Consider the following 21690-nt stretch of genomic DNA (forward strand, 5'->3'; position numbering starts at 1 on the left):
TTTTCCATTGCATTTTTCTGGCTCCTCTTGATAAGCAAGGCAATCTTCAGTTCTCTGAACTGTTTCTGTAGAAAAATCATGGACGTGGGCCAAGTTATCCAGCTCTGTTAGCATTTAGACGCTGGACTGGCCCAGGAAACTGTCTGGGGCAGCCATCGAGCTGCTAGTCCAATCCTGGGTGTGCTGAGGGTGAAGATTGAGACCCCCCTCTCAGGCCTTTTTGGAGCCCCCGAGGAGCCCAGAAGAAAAGGGTTGGCAGCCTCTGCTGGGGGTGTTGGGCAGGGAGGGGGAGGGGAGTCTGCCCAGGAAGTGCTTTCTCAATTTCCTGAGTCACCTCTCCCCACCAAGCAGCTCCTTACACCGCTCCTTTAAAGTCAGAAACACACAGGTTCTGAACAGAGCCCAACTTTTGCCCTGTGTCCCTTTCTTTCCAACGCTTGAGGTCCCAGAAGCAACAGCAGCCTGCTTGCCTGGTGAGAAATCCACACTCCCCATTTGGACACGCCTTTGGACATAGAAAGTCTCTCCCTGGACCCCCTGGGATGCCCTGGCCCCAGGCAAACATGGAGAGTTCAGACCCACCCTGATGCAGAGAAAGGGGCGGTATTACCAATAAAACAAACCCTCCCAAACCACCAAATAGATTAAACAAAAGAAAGCGTGCCCTTAAATGAGAGGGAAGTAAAGCAGTCGGCATCTATGCATTCACTGAAGGATGGAAGTTTGGCTGATGTTGTCATTATGGTCCTGAGGGTGGGCGACGGTGCTCCAGAAGTGGACAGCGCCAGACCCGTTTTCTCCATTCATCAGCCTCCAGCTGCTCCTACAGACACTCGCTGCCCAGATCCTCTCGTCGTTCTTTCAGTATTAATAGCATTAAGAGAGTTAATTACAAAAGTATTTCAGTTGGAGGCTTTTTCTCTGTTCCTCTCTAAGTGTTTGTAGTTTGCCGAGTTAACTTTGTACACTTAATATCTGTGATTTCATATGATCCTGGGCCAGGGCTCTTCATTTACTGGGAAACAAGCCTGTTTTCAGTCTCTGTTTATCAATCTGCTTGCAGTTATTCAAAGACCCCAGACCTGGGAGGCAGCCTATGAAATGAGGCAGAGTGGAGTCCCCATATGTGAGCGCTAGCAATAAATATTCTGCTCAAACATGATGGATCCCCTGTGCTGTGAATCAACATCAATTTATCTGGAGTTCTTTCCTTCCAGAATAAAAAATTTATGGAATTTGGAAACAAAGTAATATAGCGGACAGTTAGAGGGGAACAGAATCCAGCCAAGGACTGTCTGTATCACTAAGGAGAGGCACGCCATGTGCTTCCTGAATCCCCATCATCTGAGTGAACATTTTCGTATCCATGGCAACTTTGGTCTCTGAAAACCAGAATTGAGTATCAAGAACATTGGCTCTGCATGGATAAGGCATGTGACACGTTACTTAATGGACTTGGTTTTCTCATCTATAAACTGGACCTATTCATACCTACCTCTAGGATTTCATTCTGAAAGGATAGTGATGCCCCTGTGTGCTTGCAGGCACACAGAATGTAATGACATTTGCATTTTACTAATATTCACAACATCCACTTTTTAAACACTTTTCTGTCTAAAACACAGCATCGTTTTCTTCAGTTTGAGCTTTTTTCCATTTCACTTGGCATGTGACCTTTCCATTCACTCACTCTTATAAAACCACCCTAAATGACTAGAAGTTAAGAGAATTATAGCGTATAAAAATATGTCGTGTGCATCTGGCGTGACCAGGCTTTCTGCAGCCCATAAACTCACAGATAGTAACAGTCACTGGGGGTGTGTCATCAAAACAAATAATACAGATGGGAAGTTCTGGTTCCCTGATGGCCACGCTGCCAAGGGATGGCTCCTGGGCATCAGACACCTCTGGACTGAATTCCAGTTTAACCAAGATCCAAGAGGTGAACGCTCAAACAACAGAGCCCCTTGGAGAAAATGTCAGTGTTTTTGCCTATTTAACAATCAGTATCCTTTATTATGGGCTTCCCTGGTGACTCAGATGGTAAACAATCTGCCTGCAATGCAGGGACCCAGGTTCGATCCCTGATCCTTTATTATGGGCTTCCCAGGTGGCACTAGTGATAAAAGACTCTGCCTGCCAATGTAGGAGACGCAGCTTCAATCCCTGGGTTGGGAAGATCCCCTAAAGAAGGAAAGGGCAACCCACTCCAGTGTTCTCATCTGGGAAATGCCATGGACAGAGAAGCTTGTGGACTACAGTCCATCGAGTCGAAAAGAGCTGGACACAGTTGAGCACACACACACACATTCTTTATTATATTCACTTTCCTAGCTTTGTCTTTGCCTGACGTTTATCTGCATTCCTTCCCATTTGCCACACCCTCGCAGATGAAAAGCACAGTTTTAGAAGCCTCTATTTTATACGCGAAGCCTCTCCTGGGTCCGCTCCACCATCCTTCCCATCAGACCCTCCCCACCCCTCACCTTGGATGGCTGTGACAGTCTCCTCCTCGAGTTTCCACTTCCTGAGTCTTCTCCAGTCTGTCTCCTCCACCAGTGCCAGTTGGACTTGACTCATACACAGCCCTGATTGCATTGCTCCATGCTCGTAAATTCTGGGCTATGTGTGTTGCACCACAACTTTTTAAAAAGAAGACCTTTAATAGATGCTCCCGTGCTTACCCAACCAGGTAGAAACTGATCTGAAACGTGACCCCCGCCCGTCATCCACAGGAGCGCTTTCAGCCTTCTCCAGCCCACTCTGGCACTGCTCTGTTCGTGCCCCGCTGGCTTCCTTGTTGAGGGATCTGCCCATCCCCTTATCTCCCCTCCTTTTCAGACTACTCCCTCCCGTTCAGTGATCTTTCCAACTGTGCCTTCCTGTGGCTGCCCTTGACCCCTTTTACCCCCATCTAGAGCCGTAGGTTTTACGCATCTGAATGTACATCACGGTCTGTGTCTCGTTTGGCCTTGGCTGGTGTTTGTTCTCTACAGTGAGGTCTCTGCAGGGGAGTGTGCTCTGCTGTTTGTCTCTGACTCATGGTGCCAGCACAGGACCGTTCAGCGAGAAGTATTAGTAACTATTCCTTGGTTCAACTAAACATTGGTGTGTCCAAAGAGGAAGTATGATTAAGTGTCTGTTTAGTCACCAAGTCGTGTCCAGCTCTTCAGGACCTCATGGAAACTGCGGCACGCCAGGCTTCCCTGTCCATCACTAATTCCTGAAACTTGCTCAAACTCATGTCCATTGAGTCGGTGATGCCATCCAACCATCTCATCCTCTGTCGTCCCCTTCTCCTCCCACCTTCAGTCTTTCCCAGCATCAGGGTCTTTTCCAATGAGTCAGTTCTTCGCATCAGGTGGCCAAGCTATTGGGCATTGGAACACGGACCCCCCAATCCAGTGTAGCTTCATCTTATCCTGATGACATCTGCAAAGACCCCGTTTCCAGGAGATGGAACTTCAGCATACCTTTTTAGGGGACACAACCCACAACAGCATCCTAACAGGTCTTTGTTCTGGGGGCTGATCTGGTCAGGTCACTGTGCTAGTATAGGTGGACGCGCTGAGCTTTGGGGCTGTCATGCTGCGGATTACTAAAGGTCACCATCTCATCACCTCCCTCCTGTCCTAAAGTGCCCAAGCCCAGCCCCAGGCCCCTGTGGGCCCACCCATCCATCCAGCATCGGGCTGTGTGTGGGCAGAGGGCCCACGGTGCCGCCTCAGCCAGCAGACATGGGGGTACTCACCAGGATCCGCAGAGCTCATGTGCCATGCTGCTGCAAAGCTCTCACAGGAAGCTTGGAAGTCAGCCAGTCTGTACCTGGGCAAGCAGGATCCGGCCTCAGGCTATCATTTATTGCAGTTTCAGCCTTCAAAGGGAAGCCAGGACACACATGCATGTGTTGTCTCAGGGCTGTTCCTTTGCCTGGAGTGCATGTCCCCTGGATAAGGACCCTAGCATCCTCGCTTAAGTTGAGTCATAGCTCAAGTGTAATCCCAGCGGTGGCCTCCCCAAATACCCTGTCTAAAACCATATCTCCCCCCTTCACCCCATCGCTTTCGTACATTTTGCTTATTGCTAACCTGGTTTTTCAGCTCACCCTAAAGACGTTTTGTTGTTGTTTAGTTGCTCAGCCATGTCCTTCTCTTTGCAACCACCTGGCCTGTAGCCCGCCAGGCTCCTCTGTCCATAGGATTCTCCAGGCAAGAATACTGGAGTGGGTTGCCATGCCCGCCTCTAGGGATCTTCCCGACCCAGAGATCAGACCTGTGCCTCCTGCTCCGGCAGGTGGGCTCTTCACGGCTGAGCCGCGTGGAAGCCCCTGAAGAGGCAGCCTTCTCATCTTTCACTTATTCATTCAGTCATAATCCACACAACAAAGAATATTATGTTCAGCATGTCGTCGGAATATACCATGTAATATGCAATAAATGATAGCTCTCAAAGGCAAAACTGTTTCTCGGTACTGAGTCGCTTCAGTCATTATTCTGTAAATCCTGTATGAATGAACGAGTGAAGATTCCATGAGAAAGCTGATCTGTATAAGACTTTCATCTCAATCTTGCAGTAAAATTAAATGCACAGCCTTTCCAGGGAATCTTGCCCAGGACCAGACATTGAGGAAAAGGTGTGTGAACAATAGATAGCATCATGGCTAAAGAAGTGCCATCTTTTGAAGAAGATGAGTCTTTTATAGACTTTAAAATGGTTCACGATTTTTAAAATGCTGTTGGAGATAAAGATGATTTTCAGGAGGGAGCAAGCAATGAATGGTTTGTGATTTCTAGGGACTCCTGCACGAAGGCAGCCATGCCAGAGTGTAGTGTAATGGTTCTTACTCCACCTTGATCAGACAGAGACCAGTGACCGAAAAGAAAGGTAGCTTCAGACCTTTATTCAAAAATGCACCATCCAGGGTTGCTTCACAGCTGTCCCCATGGCGTGATAAACAATGTCCCCAGGTCAGCCCAAGCAACCAAGAAATGTCACCAGACATGTTCTGCAGAGGCTGACATACCCACTAGGCCCAGTAAGTATAGTTCCTGGAGCCAAAGTATTAATACTTTTAGGGACTCATGCAAATGTTTGAATTTTAAAATCAGAAGGAAAAAAATGAACTTTTAGGGGAAAGAAAATGAGTGAATATATTATAAATAGGACTTCCTTTGTGTCTCAGCTGGTAAAGAATCCAACTGCAACACAGGAGACCTGGGCTCTATCCCTGGGTTGGGAAGATCCCCTGGAGAAGGGAAAGGCTACCCACTCCAGTATTCTGGTCTGGAGAATTCCATGGACTGTTTAGAGTCAGACATGACTGAGTTATTTTCACTTTCACTCTCATATTATATTAACATATCCATCTTTATACCATCTCAGACCTAAAATACTGGTTGGATTTTTTTTTTAGGGCTTCCCTGATGGCCCAGTGGTAAAGAATCCACCTCCAATGCAGGAGACATTGTTCGATCCCTGGGTCAGGCAGGCAGAAGTGCCCAAAGGCTCTGAAAGTTAGAACACGGCCCTGCTTTCAGGTGTCCTGGAGCTAAGAAAGCCTTCGAGATACATAATTCCGTGGGAAACCTGCAGTGTGCTCATGCCAGAGAGTTAAATCCTCAGTTATCCAGAAAAAAAAGCAGCTCTTCCAGGCTGGTTCCATTTTCCCAATATGCCTAGGGTTCACAATAACATATCGTAGAAGAAAGATGAATGCCATTGCCCCATAAAATACCTTAAGCTCCGACCATCTCTGCAACAAAGCACGCAGCGTGATGCCGAGAGAAAATGACTGACAGTGCTGGGAAAATGCGTTTTCTCAAGGTGCTGCGGCCGCTGTAATTCGCACCTTTTGAAGTGGAGACAGAAGCGCTGTCGCTGTCGGGAGGTTCAGGGCTCCGGGAGAGGAGAGGTAATGACTGCATGAGAGAGGTGCCCCGCTGGGAGACTGCACGCAGCTCGCACAGCCGGAGCTGAAACGAAGGCCTCCCGGAAAACACTGCACAGAGAGGCCCCAGTCCTTCGTTCAAAGGAAAAGGAAAACCAACAGACCTGTAAACCCCGCCTGAGTCCCCGAGGTCACTTGATTTAGGTAAATTGGCGACAGATGCGGGCTCAGCGCCTTCTTCACATTAGCTCTACCCTCGCTTTGCTTCTGCACTTGAAATAGTCTAGACCAGAGTCATCGGGAGTAACTCATAGTCCACACGGGGCTGAGGCTTCAGTTACAGGGCCACGTGCGTACGAAGTCGCTTCAGTCGCGTCCGAATCTTTGCAACCCTATGAACCGCAGCCTGCTGGGCCCCTCTGTGCATGTGGATTCTCTAGGCAAGAATACTGGAGTGGGTTGCATTTCCTACTCCAAGGGATCTTCCCAACCCAGGGACTGAACCCGTGTCTCTTAAGTCACCTGTATCGGCAGGTGGGTTCTTTACCAATAGTACCACCTGGGAAAGATTGAAGGCAGGAGGAGAAAGGGATGGCAGATGATGAGATGGTTGGATGGCATTACCGACTCAATGGACATGAGTTTGAGTAAGTTCTGGGAGTTGGTGATGGACAAGAAGCCTGGCGTGCTGCCGTCCATGGGGTCTCAAAGAGCCGGACACGACTGAGTGACTGAACTGAACCACCCGGGAAGCGGTCCATGATCCGAACATCAGGTAGTAGGCCTTTGCAGTTCCTTCATCTCTGTCATAGGAGATGTGGCTTCAAGGGTGGTGGCCTCCACTGTACACACCCTAACTGATTATCGCTGCCTGGTTCAGAATGATCCGTCCTGAACTTAGCACCTCTCCGGGCTTATTCTGACCCCTGTATGGACAGTCTCATAAGCCACCTCCTGGGCGAGAATCGGCACTCCATCCTTTCCCTGACACAACCCCGTCTCACTCCTAACTCCTGGAGTGCTCGTGATTAAAATGCCTCCTCCTGTCGGACTGGGGCGGGGGAGGGAGGAAAGAGGGGTCTCTGCTGTCATCAAGTGTGTCCTGTCCAACTTGATGTTGATGGTGATGGGGGAGGGTGGTGTGTCCAGCTATAGAAAGTAAGCACTTGTGTCCGCTCAACCTCTCTAGTCAGATCCAGGCCGTCATTTCAGCCCCTTAGTATCCCTTTGGGTCATAATCCTGTCATCTTATATAGAGAAACGCCTTTCCACTAAATGCTATGGGACACACTGATCAATATGCCGTGGATGTCCTTATCCAAATGGCCAAAGCATTAATAATAAAATGTCAACTGGGAATCCTACCCCTAAAATTTTCCCCTGAAGCTAACATCAGTACATGCTAAGTCACTTCAGTTGTGTCTCTTTGTGACCCCCATGGACTGTAGCCCACCAGGCTCCTCTGCCCACGGGATTCTCCAAGCAAGACTACTGGAGTGGGTTGCCATTTCCTCCTCCAGGGGATCTTCCCAACCCAGGGATCAAACCCGTGTCTCTTGCATCCCCTGCATTGGCAGGCGGGTTCTTTGCCATTAGCACCGCCTGGTAAGCCAGTGGCACTGTGAGCAGAGGCCAACATCCACCGTTGACCTAATTTCCCCCACTGTTCATCTCCTCATAAATCTACATTTAAAATGCTACTCATACAATCGTGAGTCCATGCAGACCTGCCTTGACCATGAAAATGTCATGAGATACCTAAGAGCATGCTGAATGTTGATAGCCTCTGCCCGTGTTCCCCAACCTCATAGGCTGTTACTCCAAGCTGAAAATAAGGGTGTTGGTTTTAGAGGAACTGCGGAGGAAAAGGCGCTGGTGCTAGGAATACACTCAGATACCCACAGGCCTGCCCGGCCACGTCCTAACTCCAGCATCCAGGTCTGGACCCCCGAGGGGACCCCGAGGTGTCCTGGGCAGTTACAGTTGTAGAGTTCAGATTCGAGTACTGATCCAGTCCAGTTTGGGGTTCAGCCTCAGAGCATTTAGGCTCCATCTTCTAGATGGCATTTCATACATCAGAGACCCAAGGTGTGAGTTCTTTCTTATGTTAGTTATACAGCATGCTGAGCAAATTGAGGGGACCCACCCCAGGGCTCTTTCTGGCAGCAGGGCACCCCTCTCTTTCTGTGTGCTCCTAACAGTCTCATCACCCTGGGACCTCCACCGCCCTCCACCCCTGCCCCGGTGTCTGTTTCCAAATGCTTTCATGTTTACACTGTCCTGTAATCTTAGTCCTTGAAGGATTTTCTTCTCTTGGGTAAGATGGCTGTAGTGGCCTCCTGGGGTAGGAATTAGAATACTGAGAACTAGGGAAGGAAACCACTTTTTGTTTTACTGAATCGTTCAATTTGACACTATAGGGAAATACATTCATTTTTTTCAAATGTTTCTGATGCTTTTCCTAGCCTGTACTTCTTTTTTAAAAATTATTTATGTATTTATTTGACTTCACCAGGTCTTAGGTGTGGCACAAGGGATCTAGTTCCCTGACTGGGGATGGAACCCGGGCCCCTGCATTTGGGAGTGTGGAGTCTTAGCCACTGGACCACCAGGGGAGTCCCTAGCCTGTACTTCTTTATTCGGCTCTCAATGTGTATGAGGTCAGAGCCCTTCCCTCCTCTTCTGGTTGCCCCAAATTCCCCTACTCCCCATGGAGTTAGCTTCAACTGACCATGGGCTGGTCGTGGCTGGAGCACTCATCAATGTTTGGGAGAAGACCTAGGGAAGAAACTTAGGAGCTGACGCCACTTTCCTTGCAGTGTCGGCTACAGTCTGGTAGGGTTTTCCAAAGCTGAAACACCAAGGACAGCTTTAGCCGAAGCGGGGCATGCAGTTCTGTCATTTTGCACACAGCATTCTGTTTCTGCTGCTTACACGTTACGATGCCAAAGCAGACACGGAGGCCTTCCTGGTGGTCCAGTGGTTAAGAATCTGCCTCACCATGCAGGGGACACTGGTTCAACCCGTGGTCAGGGAGGATTCCACACGCCGCTGAGTAACTAGGCCCATTCAACCACAACCATGGAGCCCATGTCCCCACCCTAGAGCCTGTGCTCCATGATTAGAAGCTGGTGCCCAGACACTAGAGTGGCCCCAGCTCAGCCCCAACTAGAGGAAGCCCTTGTGCAGCAATGAAGACTCAGCCAAAAATAAATAAAATAATTTAAAAAAAAATTTTTCTTAAGCAAACATGGAATGAAACCCAATGAGTAAGAAGTTCTTTCATTTCCAGCTTGTGGGACTTTCAGGCCATACAAGTGTGTTCTGTTCTCCAATAGCAGGTAGCTGGGCACATAGCCTGTATTTACTGAGACTTTGAGAGGTAAAAACCAGCCTGCATCTCTAATGAACTAGAGCACCACATGCAGCTCTGTGGTTTGACTGATGGGGGTACGTCCACTTTTCTGAAAGGTCTTGTCACTTTCAGCAGAGCTTGTTATTCTTTGCCTGGAAAAATCGTGCATGTCGGCAGGGCACCCGAGGCTGCAGAACCCAGCTTTCTGCCTCACGTCTGACAACCTAAAATATTCAGGGAAAAGTGGAAAACCATATTTCAATGGGTGACCTCTGTGTGAAGCCAAATGTCTGTTGCTTTGGAAACACCTAAGGGATTTTAAATGGTAAACTGACGCATATTAAAATTTTTAAGAGTGTTTTGAGCAAAAATTGATTTGAACCAGCAGCATTTCAATCTAGCAGATAAAAAGCACTAAGAATCTGTATAAAGTGAAAGTCTGTTTATAGGTAGAACAGAGTGGGAACACTGAGATTATACTGGCAAAAAGACAGGTTGGTTATTTCAAAGTTACTTTCCTTTAGAGAATGTCATGGGTCAGTCAAACAGATTACCTAACTGGCGCTGATCAGGTGATTCCTGATGGAATGGTTTAAGATTCCACTGCTAACAGAGCCAATACTGTGATGAAGTTTAAGTCTCGGTTTGGTGACCTGGAGCTCAGCATAATTGACTCCATGTTGGGTCTTTTGTTTTTTAGCAAGGATCATATCATTCCCTTCATATTGAAATCACAGCTGTGTTATATATTTTAAATTTATTTGTTTTTCTTTGGAGGATAATTGCTTTACAATATTGTGTTGGTTTCTGCCGTAACAAGGGTATTATATTGACTAGCAGTCACAAAAAGTTTGCCATTTTCAAGCTAGATTTTAGGAGTGAGGATGACAGTTTTAACCTATGTCTGTGTGTTTACATATTCACGTCTGCTTCTGTATAGACACACACATATAGATGTAGGTATGCACACACACATCTGTGTATCTTTACATCTGTATTCTTTATATAGAGACATAGATCTATATTTCTCTATTCATAGCTCTGTCCCCCAAAGCTGAGGGACTGTGATCAGTTTATACAAATACAAATGTACTAGTCTGTCTTTGCAAAAGAGTACAGTAAGCTACCATTTTCCCATTAAGACATTTGTTCCTGATGTTTCTGGAAAAAAAATACAACTTGGTCTTCTCAGTCCTTGGGCAAGGATTTACAGACTGAAATGTTGCACAGACAATGTAGGAGGGACAGAAGGCTCTGCTTCTGCCTGCAGATTGCCATCTGTAATCGAGTTGGCATATGTCACAGATCAGTTCAGTTCAGTTCAGTTCAGTCGTGTCCGACTCTCCACGACCCCATGAATCACAGCACGCCAGGCCTCCCTGTCCATCACCAACTCCCGGAGTTCACTCAAAGTCATGTCCACAGAGTCGGTGATGCCATCCAGCCATCTCATTCTCGGTCGACCCCTTCTACTCCCGCCCCCAACCTTTCCCAGCATCAGACTCTTTTCCAGTGAGGCCATTTAAATTACACCTGCATATCTTAGTCCCGCCTTCCTTCATAAAAGAGAAAGCATATGATAGATACAACGAAATCTCATTAGTGTCTTTCTTTCAGGGATTAATAAAATGTCAGGGTGCATAATTTATACATCAATTAGGTATGTGGATTTAATTCTAGTTGTTCATCTTCTGAAAGGCAGCTGGTCAGCAAGACGTCACTGATCAAAACACGTTGCCTGTAAGGACAGGAGCTGAGGCTGAACCTAGATTCCAGCATTTCAGGGCCCTGCCTAGTGTTTATGACTTAATCATGTTGGAATTGAGGAATGAGGTTTATTTGGTTTGGTTTTGCTTTTTTAGATTAATGCTTTTGACTTTTTCGGTTGGGGTTTGGGGGGCGATCTTTTTGTTTCCATTGCTTCCCACTTGTTTATTCTAGGAATAATACATTCTGAAAGCCACTCAGGCTTCCGTTATGGCCGAATGGGAAGCTTGCAGCCACCCTCATACCCACACCAGCTGCACTTTCAGGTGAAACCCAGGTGCTCAGCACTAACCCGAGGGTCCCCTCCCCACCTAGGGTGGCTGCCAGCCCCGCGGGACCTGCTCATGTTTTCAAGTCTACACCAGATGACTGCTCACCAACCTCAGACCAGCCTGATTTTCCAAGGATTATTTACATCTTCAGCCTAGCAGTGATTTCAAACCCACTTACGCATTTCATTAGGTCCCATACAGCCATGCTCTAGAGGGTTTATGTAACAGCAGATATGCACCTTTAGCCGAAGAGTCGGTTTAAGAGCCACACGGTAGTATTTTCAGAGACCAGTGCGTTCTCAGTTAGAGGGACAGATTTCAGGTAATAGTACTTCTGGAAATAAATATACAGTGACCTACTGGATCTAAATTCACTGCTTCCCCTGCCTCTCTCAAGGCCGCGTTTCACAGCTCTTTGCCCCATGAGGCTGATGAACTCTGGCCCCCAGTGAACCTTGCTGTGCCTGAATTTCCAGAGTGCTCGGCCCTTCTGGCACAAGCAAACTGCATGACGGACATTTAAGGCAGGGTTTTGATGTGGTCAGCAGGAAGTCACGGCCGATTGTTTCATGCCAAGTGTAGACTGTCCGTGGGACACAGGGACTAAATTAGCGACGTTAGCTCCCACGGAAACTGTACATCCAGTAGAGGCACAAATTCAGGTTTTTGGCCCATAAGGGTAGGGAATGAGCATGCCTGGGCCAAGTGGTTAGAGCCAGGAGCAGGATCTGAGGGGGAGCCATTCGGAGCCCGCCTTTTGAAGGGCAGGGGGACCACAGTGTTCTAAGTGATGGAGAATCATGGCTGTCAGGGAGGAAGGTGGATTTCCATCTGAAGGGAACAGAGGCCACTAACACAAGAATCGAGAGGTCAAGGACCAATGGTATAATTTTTGCCATTTCCGGTTACATATTTTCCATTTCCATTTACAGACATTACTGTTATTTATTAATACTTTTCTTTAAATGGACTTACCATTTTTTACTTAGTGAAAGTGAAAGTTGCTTAGTCGCGTCCGACTCTTTGCAACCACATGGACTATACAGTCCATGGAATTCTCCAGGCAAGAATACTGGAGTGGGTAGCCTTTCTCTTCTCTGGGGGATCTTCCCAATCCAGGGATCGAACCCATGTCTCTCACATTGCAGGTGGATTCTTTACCAGCTGAGCCACAAGGGAAGCAAAGAATACTGGAGTGGGTAGCCTATCCCTTCTCCAGCGGATCTTCCTGACCCAGGAATTGAACCTGTGTCTCCTGCATTGCAGGTGGATTCTTTAACCAACTGAGCTATCTGGGAAGCTTAAATCTGTGCTAAAAGGACTTCCCCGTTGGCACTAGTGTTAAAGAGCCCACCTGCCAATTCAGGAGACGTAAGAGACATGGGTTCAATCCCTGGGTTGGGAAGATCGCCTGGAGGGGGCATGGCAACCCATCCCAGTATTTTTACCTGGAGAATCCCATGGACAGAGGAGCATGGCAGGCTATGGCCCACAGGGTTGCAAAGAGCCAGACATGACTGAAGCAACTTGGCACACATGCTAAAAGGAAAATGTTTATCATTTCCTTTGGAAATTTTGTAATGTGATCATGAAATACCCGTAGTGCTTGCTATGTGACATTCTATACTCTTGCCTCCAGAAGTATCCAGTTCCATTCTTTCTTTGTTAAAAAGGGAAAATAGCAGGTATGGGTGGCAGAAAATACAGTCCAGTCCCAACCGGCGCCAACCTAAGACCCTCTCTTTGAAGGATGGAAAGACAATTGAGAGGAATTTAGGTTTGTCACCCTGAGATTGGATGTTATTTAACATCCAGTCTGTGAGTAACCTGAAACCACCTCCAGTGCCGTCAGTGGGACATATTCCTCCCGAGAGTTGAGGGCAGGACTAGAGGAGGGACGATGCTTTGGGCCGACGGTACCCATGGTCTCTACAGAGCAAAGGGGAGGTCTGCCATCCGTTCTGATCCCCCAGATTCTAAAAGGCTGACCCCCTCAACCCCTGGCACAGTGAGGGGCACAAGCAGAGCCTTAGCAAAAGCCTTACGTCAGGTCTCATCAGCCTTCTAAGATCTCTTGGCTCTGTTTCATAAAAAATAAAACATTAAGTTAATGGTGATATTTCATGTTTCATAATATCACATCCCCCAAGAAAGGAATTTTGATAGAAAATTCTAAAAAGTATAAAACCCAACAAAAGTCAGCCAGTGAATAGATCCCATGGGATACTCAAGAAGCCTATATAGATGCGTTTTGAGTCATCATGAAGGGAAATGAGAAATGTCTCTGTGAGTCGGATCGGAATGCGTGTCCCGTCGCTGGGGAGGCTCCTGGGTGTTCTCCAGGTCCTCACACAGACAGGTCCTCGACCGGGCTGGCTTCCTTCTCCCCACATTTCTTGCTCCTCAAGTGCCCTTTCCTCTTCTCATTTCTCAACACCCCTGCCTGTCACTCGGTATTCAGCAACCGAGTAAGAAAGAGCCTGGAAAGCATGCTAATGCCTTACGGTGTAATTGCTGCACTCTCCTTAAAAGTATTATCAAGAGCATTTCATTTTAAGGTTTCACCTGGAATTGCATCGGTATTTTAAATGGGCTATTTTCTATAATCCATATCACCATGAATACAAGACATTAAAGTACTAACGACAGCTTGAGAACTTAATTTCAGGAGTGACTGCGCTGCATTTCTGAAATTTGCATACTTTGAGCAGGTTTTCCCCCAGATTAGCCCTCAGCCAAGACATCTCCACACAGAATGTAGCTTCTTACAGTAAATCATATTTTAATATTTGGTTTCACTAGAACACCCTGGGTGTTCATTGGAGGGACTGATGCTAAAGCTGAAACTCCAATACTTTGGCCACCTCATGCAACGAGCTGACTCACTGGAAAAGAGTCTGATGCTGGGAGGGATTGGGGGCGGGAGGAGAAGGGGACGACGGAGAATGAGATGGCTGGATGGCATCACCGACTCTGTGGACATGAGTTTGAGTGTACTCCGGGAGTTGATGATGGACAGGGAGGCCTGGTGTGCTGTGATTCATGGGGTCGCGGAGAGTCAGACACGACTGAGCGACTGAACTGAACTGAACTGAGAGCACCAGTGCAGTCAGTCTCACAGATTAACAGAGTTTAGTTTCAGTGAGCTCAGAGGCTCTGCGGCGATGGTGTTGCCGTCATTTCTTAGATGTCCTTAAATAGTACAGATGTTTACCCCAGACCAGTGTTTACAGAACTCACTGTTGCTTCGACCGATGCTGGAACAGCTCTGACGTCAGTTCACAGCATTTCAAAAAGTCTTTATCATTGGCCCACTCACTACTGAGACAGCGCTCTTAAAGGAGTCTCTAATAGCCATTTAATTTTTTTTTTAAACGAAACCCCACCGTGCCATTCTTATGAAGAGTCCCTCAATAGAAATGCCCCAAATCCAAACAAATATACAACTCCGTAATATAGTCTGTTTTTCAGAGGGAAATGGAGAATATGAAACGTGTGACTTCTCTGTTTTTGTATGAAACATAAATGTTCATTCATTGACAAAACCTTAGTTTCTCTGAGCCTTAGTTTCCCCATCTGTGTTGTTGTTGCTCAGCTGTGTCCAACTCTTTGCGACCCCATGGACTGCAGCACGCCAGGGTTCCCTGTCCATCGCCAACTCCTGGAGCTTGCTCAAACTCATGTCCATAGAGTCAGTGATGCCATCCAACCGTCTCATCCTCTGCTGCCCTCTTCTCCTCCTGCCTTCAATCTTTCCCAGCATCAGGGTCTTTTCCAATGGGTCAGTTCTTTGCATCAGGTGGCCAAAGTATTGGAGTTTCAGCTTCAGCATCAGTCCTTCCAAAGAATATTCAGAATTGATTTCCTTTAGGACTGATTTCTTTAGGATTGACTGGCTTGATCTCCTTGCTGTCCAAGGAACTCTCAAGAGTCTTCTCCAACACCACAATTTGAAACCATGCCATCTGTGAAGTGGGGATAATCCTGTTTAGCGCAAAAGCTTGTCAGAAAACGGTGGAATGCTGCATAAAAAGCACTAAACAGGGACTTCCCTGGTGGTCCAGTGGCTACGACTCCGTGCTCCTACGGCGGTGGGCCTGGGGTTCAGCCCCTGGTCAGGGCACTAGATCCCACACGCCACAGCTAGAGGTCCCTTGTGCCACGACTAAGACCTTTTGTAGCCAAATAAGTAATTTTTTAAGTACTCAGCACAGTACCTCACACATGTACCAGTTTTGGTTTGTAGTGGAAGCTCTTAATGTCATTATCACATGGTCCAGAGTTGGAACCATCTGGCCCTGAAGAGACAAGAGCATCCGTTGCATTCGTGCCCCCCAGGGGGGACGGTTCTCAGCCAAGGGTCTTTAGAAGCACATCCAGACACTGTCCAGGTGTGAAAGTATTGGTTCTGCTTTCCTGGGCATCAGAGCCCTTGTCTTTGTGACCCAGCCGCCTTTTAGGAGAAGAACAACAGTGGAAACCTGGGGGGTTTCCCCAATAGAGAGAAAGCACAGACGGGGAAAAGCTAAAGCAGAGCCTGGCCCCTCGAGGCCCTGCTGCCCTCTGTTCCCCTGGTTCCTGGTCATCGTCAGAACCCGCTGCCTTGGGCTCCCCTCTGGCATCTGCCTTGTGTCACTTACCCCTCTTTTGAGGTCAGAAGGAAACAGGGGAGGACAGCTCTTTAAGAAGTGGGGACCCCACAGTAAATTGGGGACCATCAGGTATATACAACTTTGAGACTACTCATCTTCTGCGGTGTGATCAGAAGCTTGCCCTTTCTAAAAAAAAAAAAAAAAGTATATATATTTAACTACACAACTCTTAATAGTTTTGTCATGTGGGAATCTTCCCTGTCCAGGGATCGAACCCGGGCTCCCTGCCTTGGGAGGAAGGAATCTTAGCCACCAGAGCACCACGGAAGTCCTAAGCCTGTCCATCTTAAAGTTTAGGAAACTGTGTCAAGGACCATATGAAAGGTAGCCAGGATCAGAAGTTTCTTACCCACATCTCTAGCAGAGGGAACAAATCTAAAACGGAATCTCCATAGGTTCTGCAGTTGCTGAGCAAAAACAAGAGGATGCTGGTGAAGAACAGGGCACTTCATCCACCGCGCGGCTCTGCCTTGGCCCTACTGCAAAGAGAAGAACCCCCGTCTGTGCCCAGGGTGTTTGCAGACCCGCTCAGAGCACTGGCTATACTCCCCTAGAATTATCTTTCTAATCTAATAGTTAACGTGGTTCCCACCACAATCCCCTGCAGCTTAAATATCGTTGAGTTTCTTACTGAAATACAAACAGCTTAACACAATCTTCAAGGTCTTTCCCAATCTGGCCTTGAGCTCTGACCTTGTATGAGGCCCCTAGGTCCCAGAACCAAAACCTCACAAAAGACTCAACCTGGAGTTCTCTTTCCTTTCATTCTCGAAACCTAGTTCTACAAAAGATAACAAGCATTGGTGAGGATGTGGAGACGTTGGTGGGAATGGGGGATTGTTTAGTCACTATGAAAAATAGTGCAGAGGTTTCTCAAAAAGTTAAACATAGAACTACCATGGGATCCAGCAATTCTGCTTTTGGGTATGTTCACTGAAGAAATCAAGACCTTACAGATATCTGCACTCCCATGTTCAAAGCAGCGCTATTCACAGTAGCCAAGGCCTGGAAACAACCTAAATGTCTGTTGACAGAGGAACGGATAAAGAAAATAAAATATACAGTGAGGTATTATTCAGACTTAACAAAGAAGGAAATCCTGCCATTTGCTACAACCTGGATGAACTTGGAGGATGTTGTGCCAAGTGAAATAAACTAGACACAAGAATAAATACTGCATGATTGCACTTACATGAGGCATCTGAAATAGTCGGTCATAGAAGCCAAGAGTGGAATCATGGTTTCCAGGGTCTGGGGTGGGGGGTTGGGTCAGGAGATGTCGGTCAAAGGTGCATATTTTCACTTATGCAAGAAGTCCCAGAGTGCCTGTAAGTTTAACAAGACTGTATTGTATATATAAACATTTGTTAAGAGAGTAAATTTTCCGTTAAGTGTTCTTATCACCAAAAACAAAAACCTAAAAAATCCTAGTTGCAGTGTTACTCCTCCTGAAGTGCTTTCCAGAACCCCTTGCAAACCTGCCTCCCTGGTTTACCATATGTTTGCTCAGTTGCTCAGATGTGTCCAACTCTTTGTAACCCCATGGACTGCAGCCCACCAGGCTCCTCTGTCCATGGGACTTCCCAGGCAAGATACTGGAGTAGGTGCCATATCCTCCTCCAGGGGATAGACTTTCATCATTTCGCCAAGCACAAGGTTTGCTCAGAACAATGTAGAGGTTGAAGCCCTGGGGTCTGCCTGGCCTCAGCAGGGGATGGATCTTAAGCCTCATTGCCTCACACCTTACACAGGGACAGCAATGCTCCCTCCTCCAAGGGTATTTCTAAGAATTAAATGCCCAGTTTGCATGGAACATTGAGCACATTTTAAGGGTTCAACAAATACTGACTCTTGTTACTGGACAGCTTGTGTTCACAAGTCAAGTTAGCGGGTTGTATGCTTCTTCCCCAGTGAGGTTGTGGGCTGCCCAGGGTGCTCAGTCGTGTCCAGCTCTGTGTGACCCCATGGACTGTAGCCCACCAGGCTCCTCTGTCCACAGGATTCTCCGGGCAGGAAGACTGGAGTGGGTTGCCATGCCCTCCTCCACTTCCCAGGTGGCGCAAATGGTAAAGAACCCGCCTGCCAATACAAGAGATGTAAGAGACGTGGGTTCAATCCCTGGGTGGGGAAGATCCCCTGGAGGAGGGCTGCTCAGGGTGAATCCTTGTATTTGTCTACCTTCCTGCTTCTGCTCCACACAGCCAATACCTGTGATGAAGTGGGTTGAATGGAACTGACCTGAAGTCCCACAAGATGGCAGTAGCCACCAGTCCCAGAATCTTCCTTCTGGAGCCCTACTCCAAAGCTGGACAGACCAAAGTGACCCTCCTTTAATTGGCAGGAAGCAGCTGATGAGGCTGAGGTCGTTCCCAGCTTCTTGCCACCATTGGCTATTTATTGTGGCGCCACCACCACGGATGAAGCCAGAGAGATAGCAGGGAACTGAGCTCCTCCTCCCCACCCTGGGATCAGAGTCCTCACGGGTATCCTTGGTGTGAGGGTGCTCCAGGGGAAGGCAGATCGCTGAAGGGAGGATGTGAGTGTTCATCACTCAGCCATGTCCAACTCTTTGCGACCCCGTGGACTGTAGCCCACCAGGCTCCTCTGTCAATGGGATTCTCCAGGCAAGAATACTGGAGTGGGTTGCCATTCCCTTCTCCAGGGGATCTTCCCGACCCAGGAATCAAACCCAGGTCCCCTGCATCGCAGGCAGATTCTTTACCATCTGAACCAATGCGGAGGGAGGAGGCAGAAAACAAATACTGGAAATGTCTGCCTGGAAGGCAAGTTGGTGAACCTAGAACAAAGGATTCTAACAATAGACAAGGAGGCGAAGAATGGATCACCATGTAGCCTGCAAGCCTTGAGGAAAACGCAAGGGACGAAGAGGGGAACAAGCCCGCGCAGGTGTCAGTGGGACCAGAGCCTCTTCCTGGTCATCAGAGGAACCCTCAGGACACATCCTGATGGCAGGACTTGTGTACACAGTGGCGGGTGCTCCCTGCCTCTCCATCTTAAATGGAATGTGCTTTAGCTCAGAGTCACAGACTGAAATCTGCAGCAAGAGGAAAATATGGAGAACCATTAATTAAAATTTCTTTATGTACTTGTCTAAGTGAGACCCTGTTAGCATCCCCAGAATTACTGTCTTCATCATCGTCGCCCCTGTGGTCATCTCTTCTACCAATCGAAATTTACATGGGACTAGTGCAGGTCAGTCAATACACTGATTTTTTAATGTGATGAATAATCAATACATTCATTTCTTGTGCCCTCGAGGTCTGAAAGCTCCCTTCGCCACTGATTTATTCTTTAATTAATGGGGGAATAAATTTTTTTACGAGACTATTTCACCTGTATTCATTCCCCCATTAGAAACATCACCTGCTCTAAACCCAGCTTTTTAAAGAAGTGTCTAGCTCCTGTTTCCCAAAGTCTTTATTCTCCACAGTTCAAGTAGAAGGGTGAATAGCTCACATCCTCGTCCTTGTATTTAAAAGACTATCATCATGTTAGTATAGTCTCCCACCGGGAATACAAGCTCGGTGCTCTTCTCTGGAGGGCTGGTTGCCCACCCCCTGGGTTTGCAGCCCTGCCTCATTATTGCCCATAGTTTAGCTGTGGTTCTCAGACCTTAACGATATCAGGATCACCTGGTGGGCATGCTTACATGCAAAGGGCTGGGCCACACCCTTCCCAGGTGATGCTAACACCTTCCCAGTTTTTAACACCTTCCCAGGTGATGCTAATGGTGCTGGTCCAGGAGCCACACGGATAAGAACCACGGAGTAGGAAGATCTAGGACTCCTTCAACACTCATTCTGCTTGGTAGATTCTAGAATCCAGGGCCATGGTCAAGAAGACACTTGCTTTTGTTTAACTGGTATGATGTGTGTGTGTGTGTGAGTGCTTAGTCGCTCAGTCATGTCCAGCTCTTTGCGATCCCATGAACTGTAGCCAGGATCCTCTGTCCGTGGAATTCTCCAGGCAAGTATACTGGAGTGGGTTGCTATTCCCTTCTCCAGGGGATCTCTCTGACCCAGGTATCAAACTGCATCATTTCCTTCATTGCAGGCAGATTCTTTACCATCTGAACCACCAGGGAAGCCCGCGTGATTTATTTTTATTTATTTATTTGGCTACACCAGGTTTTAGTTGTGATATGTGGGATCTAGTTCCCTGACCAGGGGTTGAACCGGAGCCCCCTGCATTGGGAGTGCAGAGTCTTAGCCACTGGACCACCAGGGAAGTCCCAGTGTGTGTTTATATTAATTCAAACACTACTTTGGAAATGCCCCCACCCAGACTCACCCCTGATTTGAATGTTAGTGTAGGAGAAGAGGCTGAACTTACAAGTTTAGGGGAGGTGATGATTCTTAAATGCGTTTGTATGTTTGTGATTGAATTAGGAAACTTTCCTGACTCCCAAAACGCCCTTCCCACTCTAGCTGGGATTCTGGAAGCCTCAGAATTCCCAGAGGACTGGATTCTAAAAAATAAAATGCCTGATTATAGGCTGTCGCTCAGTTGTGTCCAATGGATTCTTTGCAACCCCAGGGACTGTAGCTCGCCAAGCTCTGTCCATGGGATTCTCCAGGCAGGAATACTAGAGTGAGTTACCAGTCCCTTCTCTGGGATTATAGGCTGTAGGAATCATGTTTTCTTTTTTTTTTTTTTTTTTTTTAAGAATTCTAAAGAAGAAAATAATAGGCACAAAAGGAAACCTTAATCTGCCAGGAGGTCTGGGAAGGATACATGAGAGTGACTGAAATATCAGAAAAGAGGCAAAAGTCAGTCAGAGCCGAGCGAGTGGTGTTAGTTTCAGCAGCATCTCGAGTAGCTGGAAGGTGATTAGGAATGTATTTTATTTTAGCAAATATAGTTTTACCACATTCTCCAGTGACAGAGAAGGTCCTTTTAAAGTGAAGTCTCCAGCCGTAAAGCCTTGTCAAGTCATTAATGTTCCATCTGAAAGAACATAGTGTCTTAAACTGAAAGCCAGGAGTAAGATTTGGACACAGACATTCAAAGACGAGAGTATACTACAGCTGTGATTAGTGAGTGGGACACAATCTTTACTTTCTCTTTCTTTCTCTTTTAGAAACAGGAAAGATCGACCAAGAGATTCACAAGTACAACACCCCGGGGTTCACCGGGTGCCTCTCCAGAGTCCAGTTCAACCAGATTGCCCCTCTCAAGGCGGCCCTGAGGCAGACCAACGCCTCAGCTCGCGTGCACGTCCAGGGCGAGCTGGTGGAGTCCAATTGCGGGGCCTCCCCACTCACCCTGTCACCCATGTCGTCTGCCACCGACCCCTGGCACTTGGACCACCTGGATTCAGGTAAAGTCCAAAGCCCTGACTTGGGTAGATCGCTTTATTTCTTTAGGCTCCGTTTTCTCATCTGTAAAACGGGAATTAATAACAGAACATCGCTGGTAATGTAGTTGAGGGATTAAGTAAGTGAAGGAACGTGTGAACACAGAGTACTTAGCACTTCCAGGGCTCAAAACGTACCACTGTATTCTTGCTCAGGGCCAGAGGTAAATAAGTTGAAGGGAAGGAATACTGCATTATTGACTCTTCTGCATTTAGGTGAAATAATGAGATGCCTAAATGGATGCCTTCAACGTGACTGTCGGATGATCTGATCAAATCACTTCCTGCTTCTGCCTTTGTGACTCAGCTGCCTTGCAGCCCCACCATCCATGTTCTAATATTAAAAGATTACCTGAAACTGTCAGGTTCCTCTCCAACAG

General features: G+C 47.4%; 1 protein-coding gene across 1 annotated transcript in view; it reads left to right on the top strand.

Annotated features, from left to right (window-relative positions):
* CNTNAP2 (contactin associated protein 2) overlaps positions 1–21690 on the top strand; it is a 1655962-nt gene that overhangs the window by 1595931 nt on the left and 38341 nt on the right. The window contains exon 22 of the mRNA XM_055420199.2: positions 21035–21274. Within this exon, the coding sequence (XP_055276174.2) occupies positions 21035–21274 (240 nt within the window). The remainder of the gene's footprint in view (positions 1–21034; positions 21275–21690) is intronic.

Source organism: Moschus berezovskii, chromosome 3 (genome assembly GCF_049115385.1).
Source record: "Moschus berezovskii isolate FMDL1 chromosome 3, NW_MosBer_1.0, whole genome shotgun sequence".
Lineage (NCBI taxonomy): Eukaryota > Metazoa > Chordata > Mammalia > Artiodactyla > Moschidae > Moschus > Moschus berezovskii.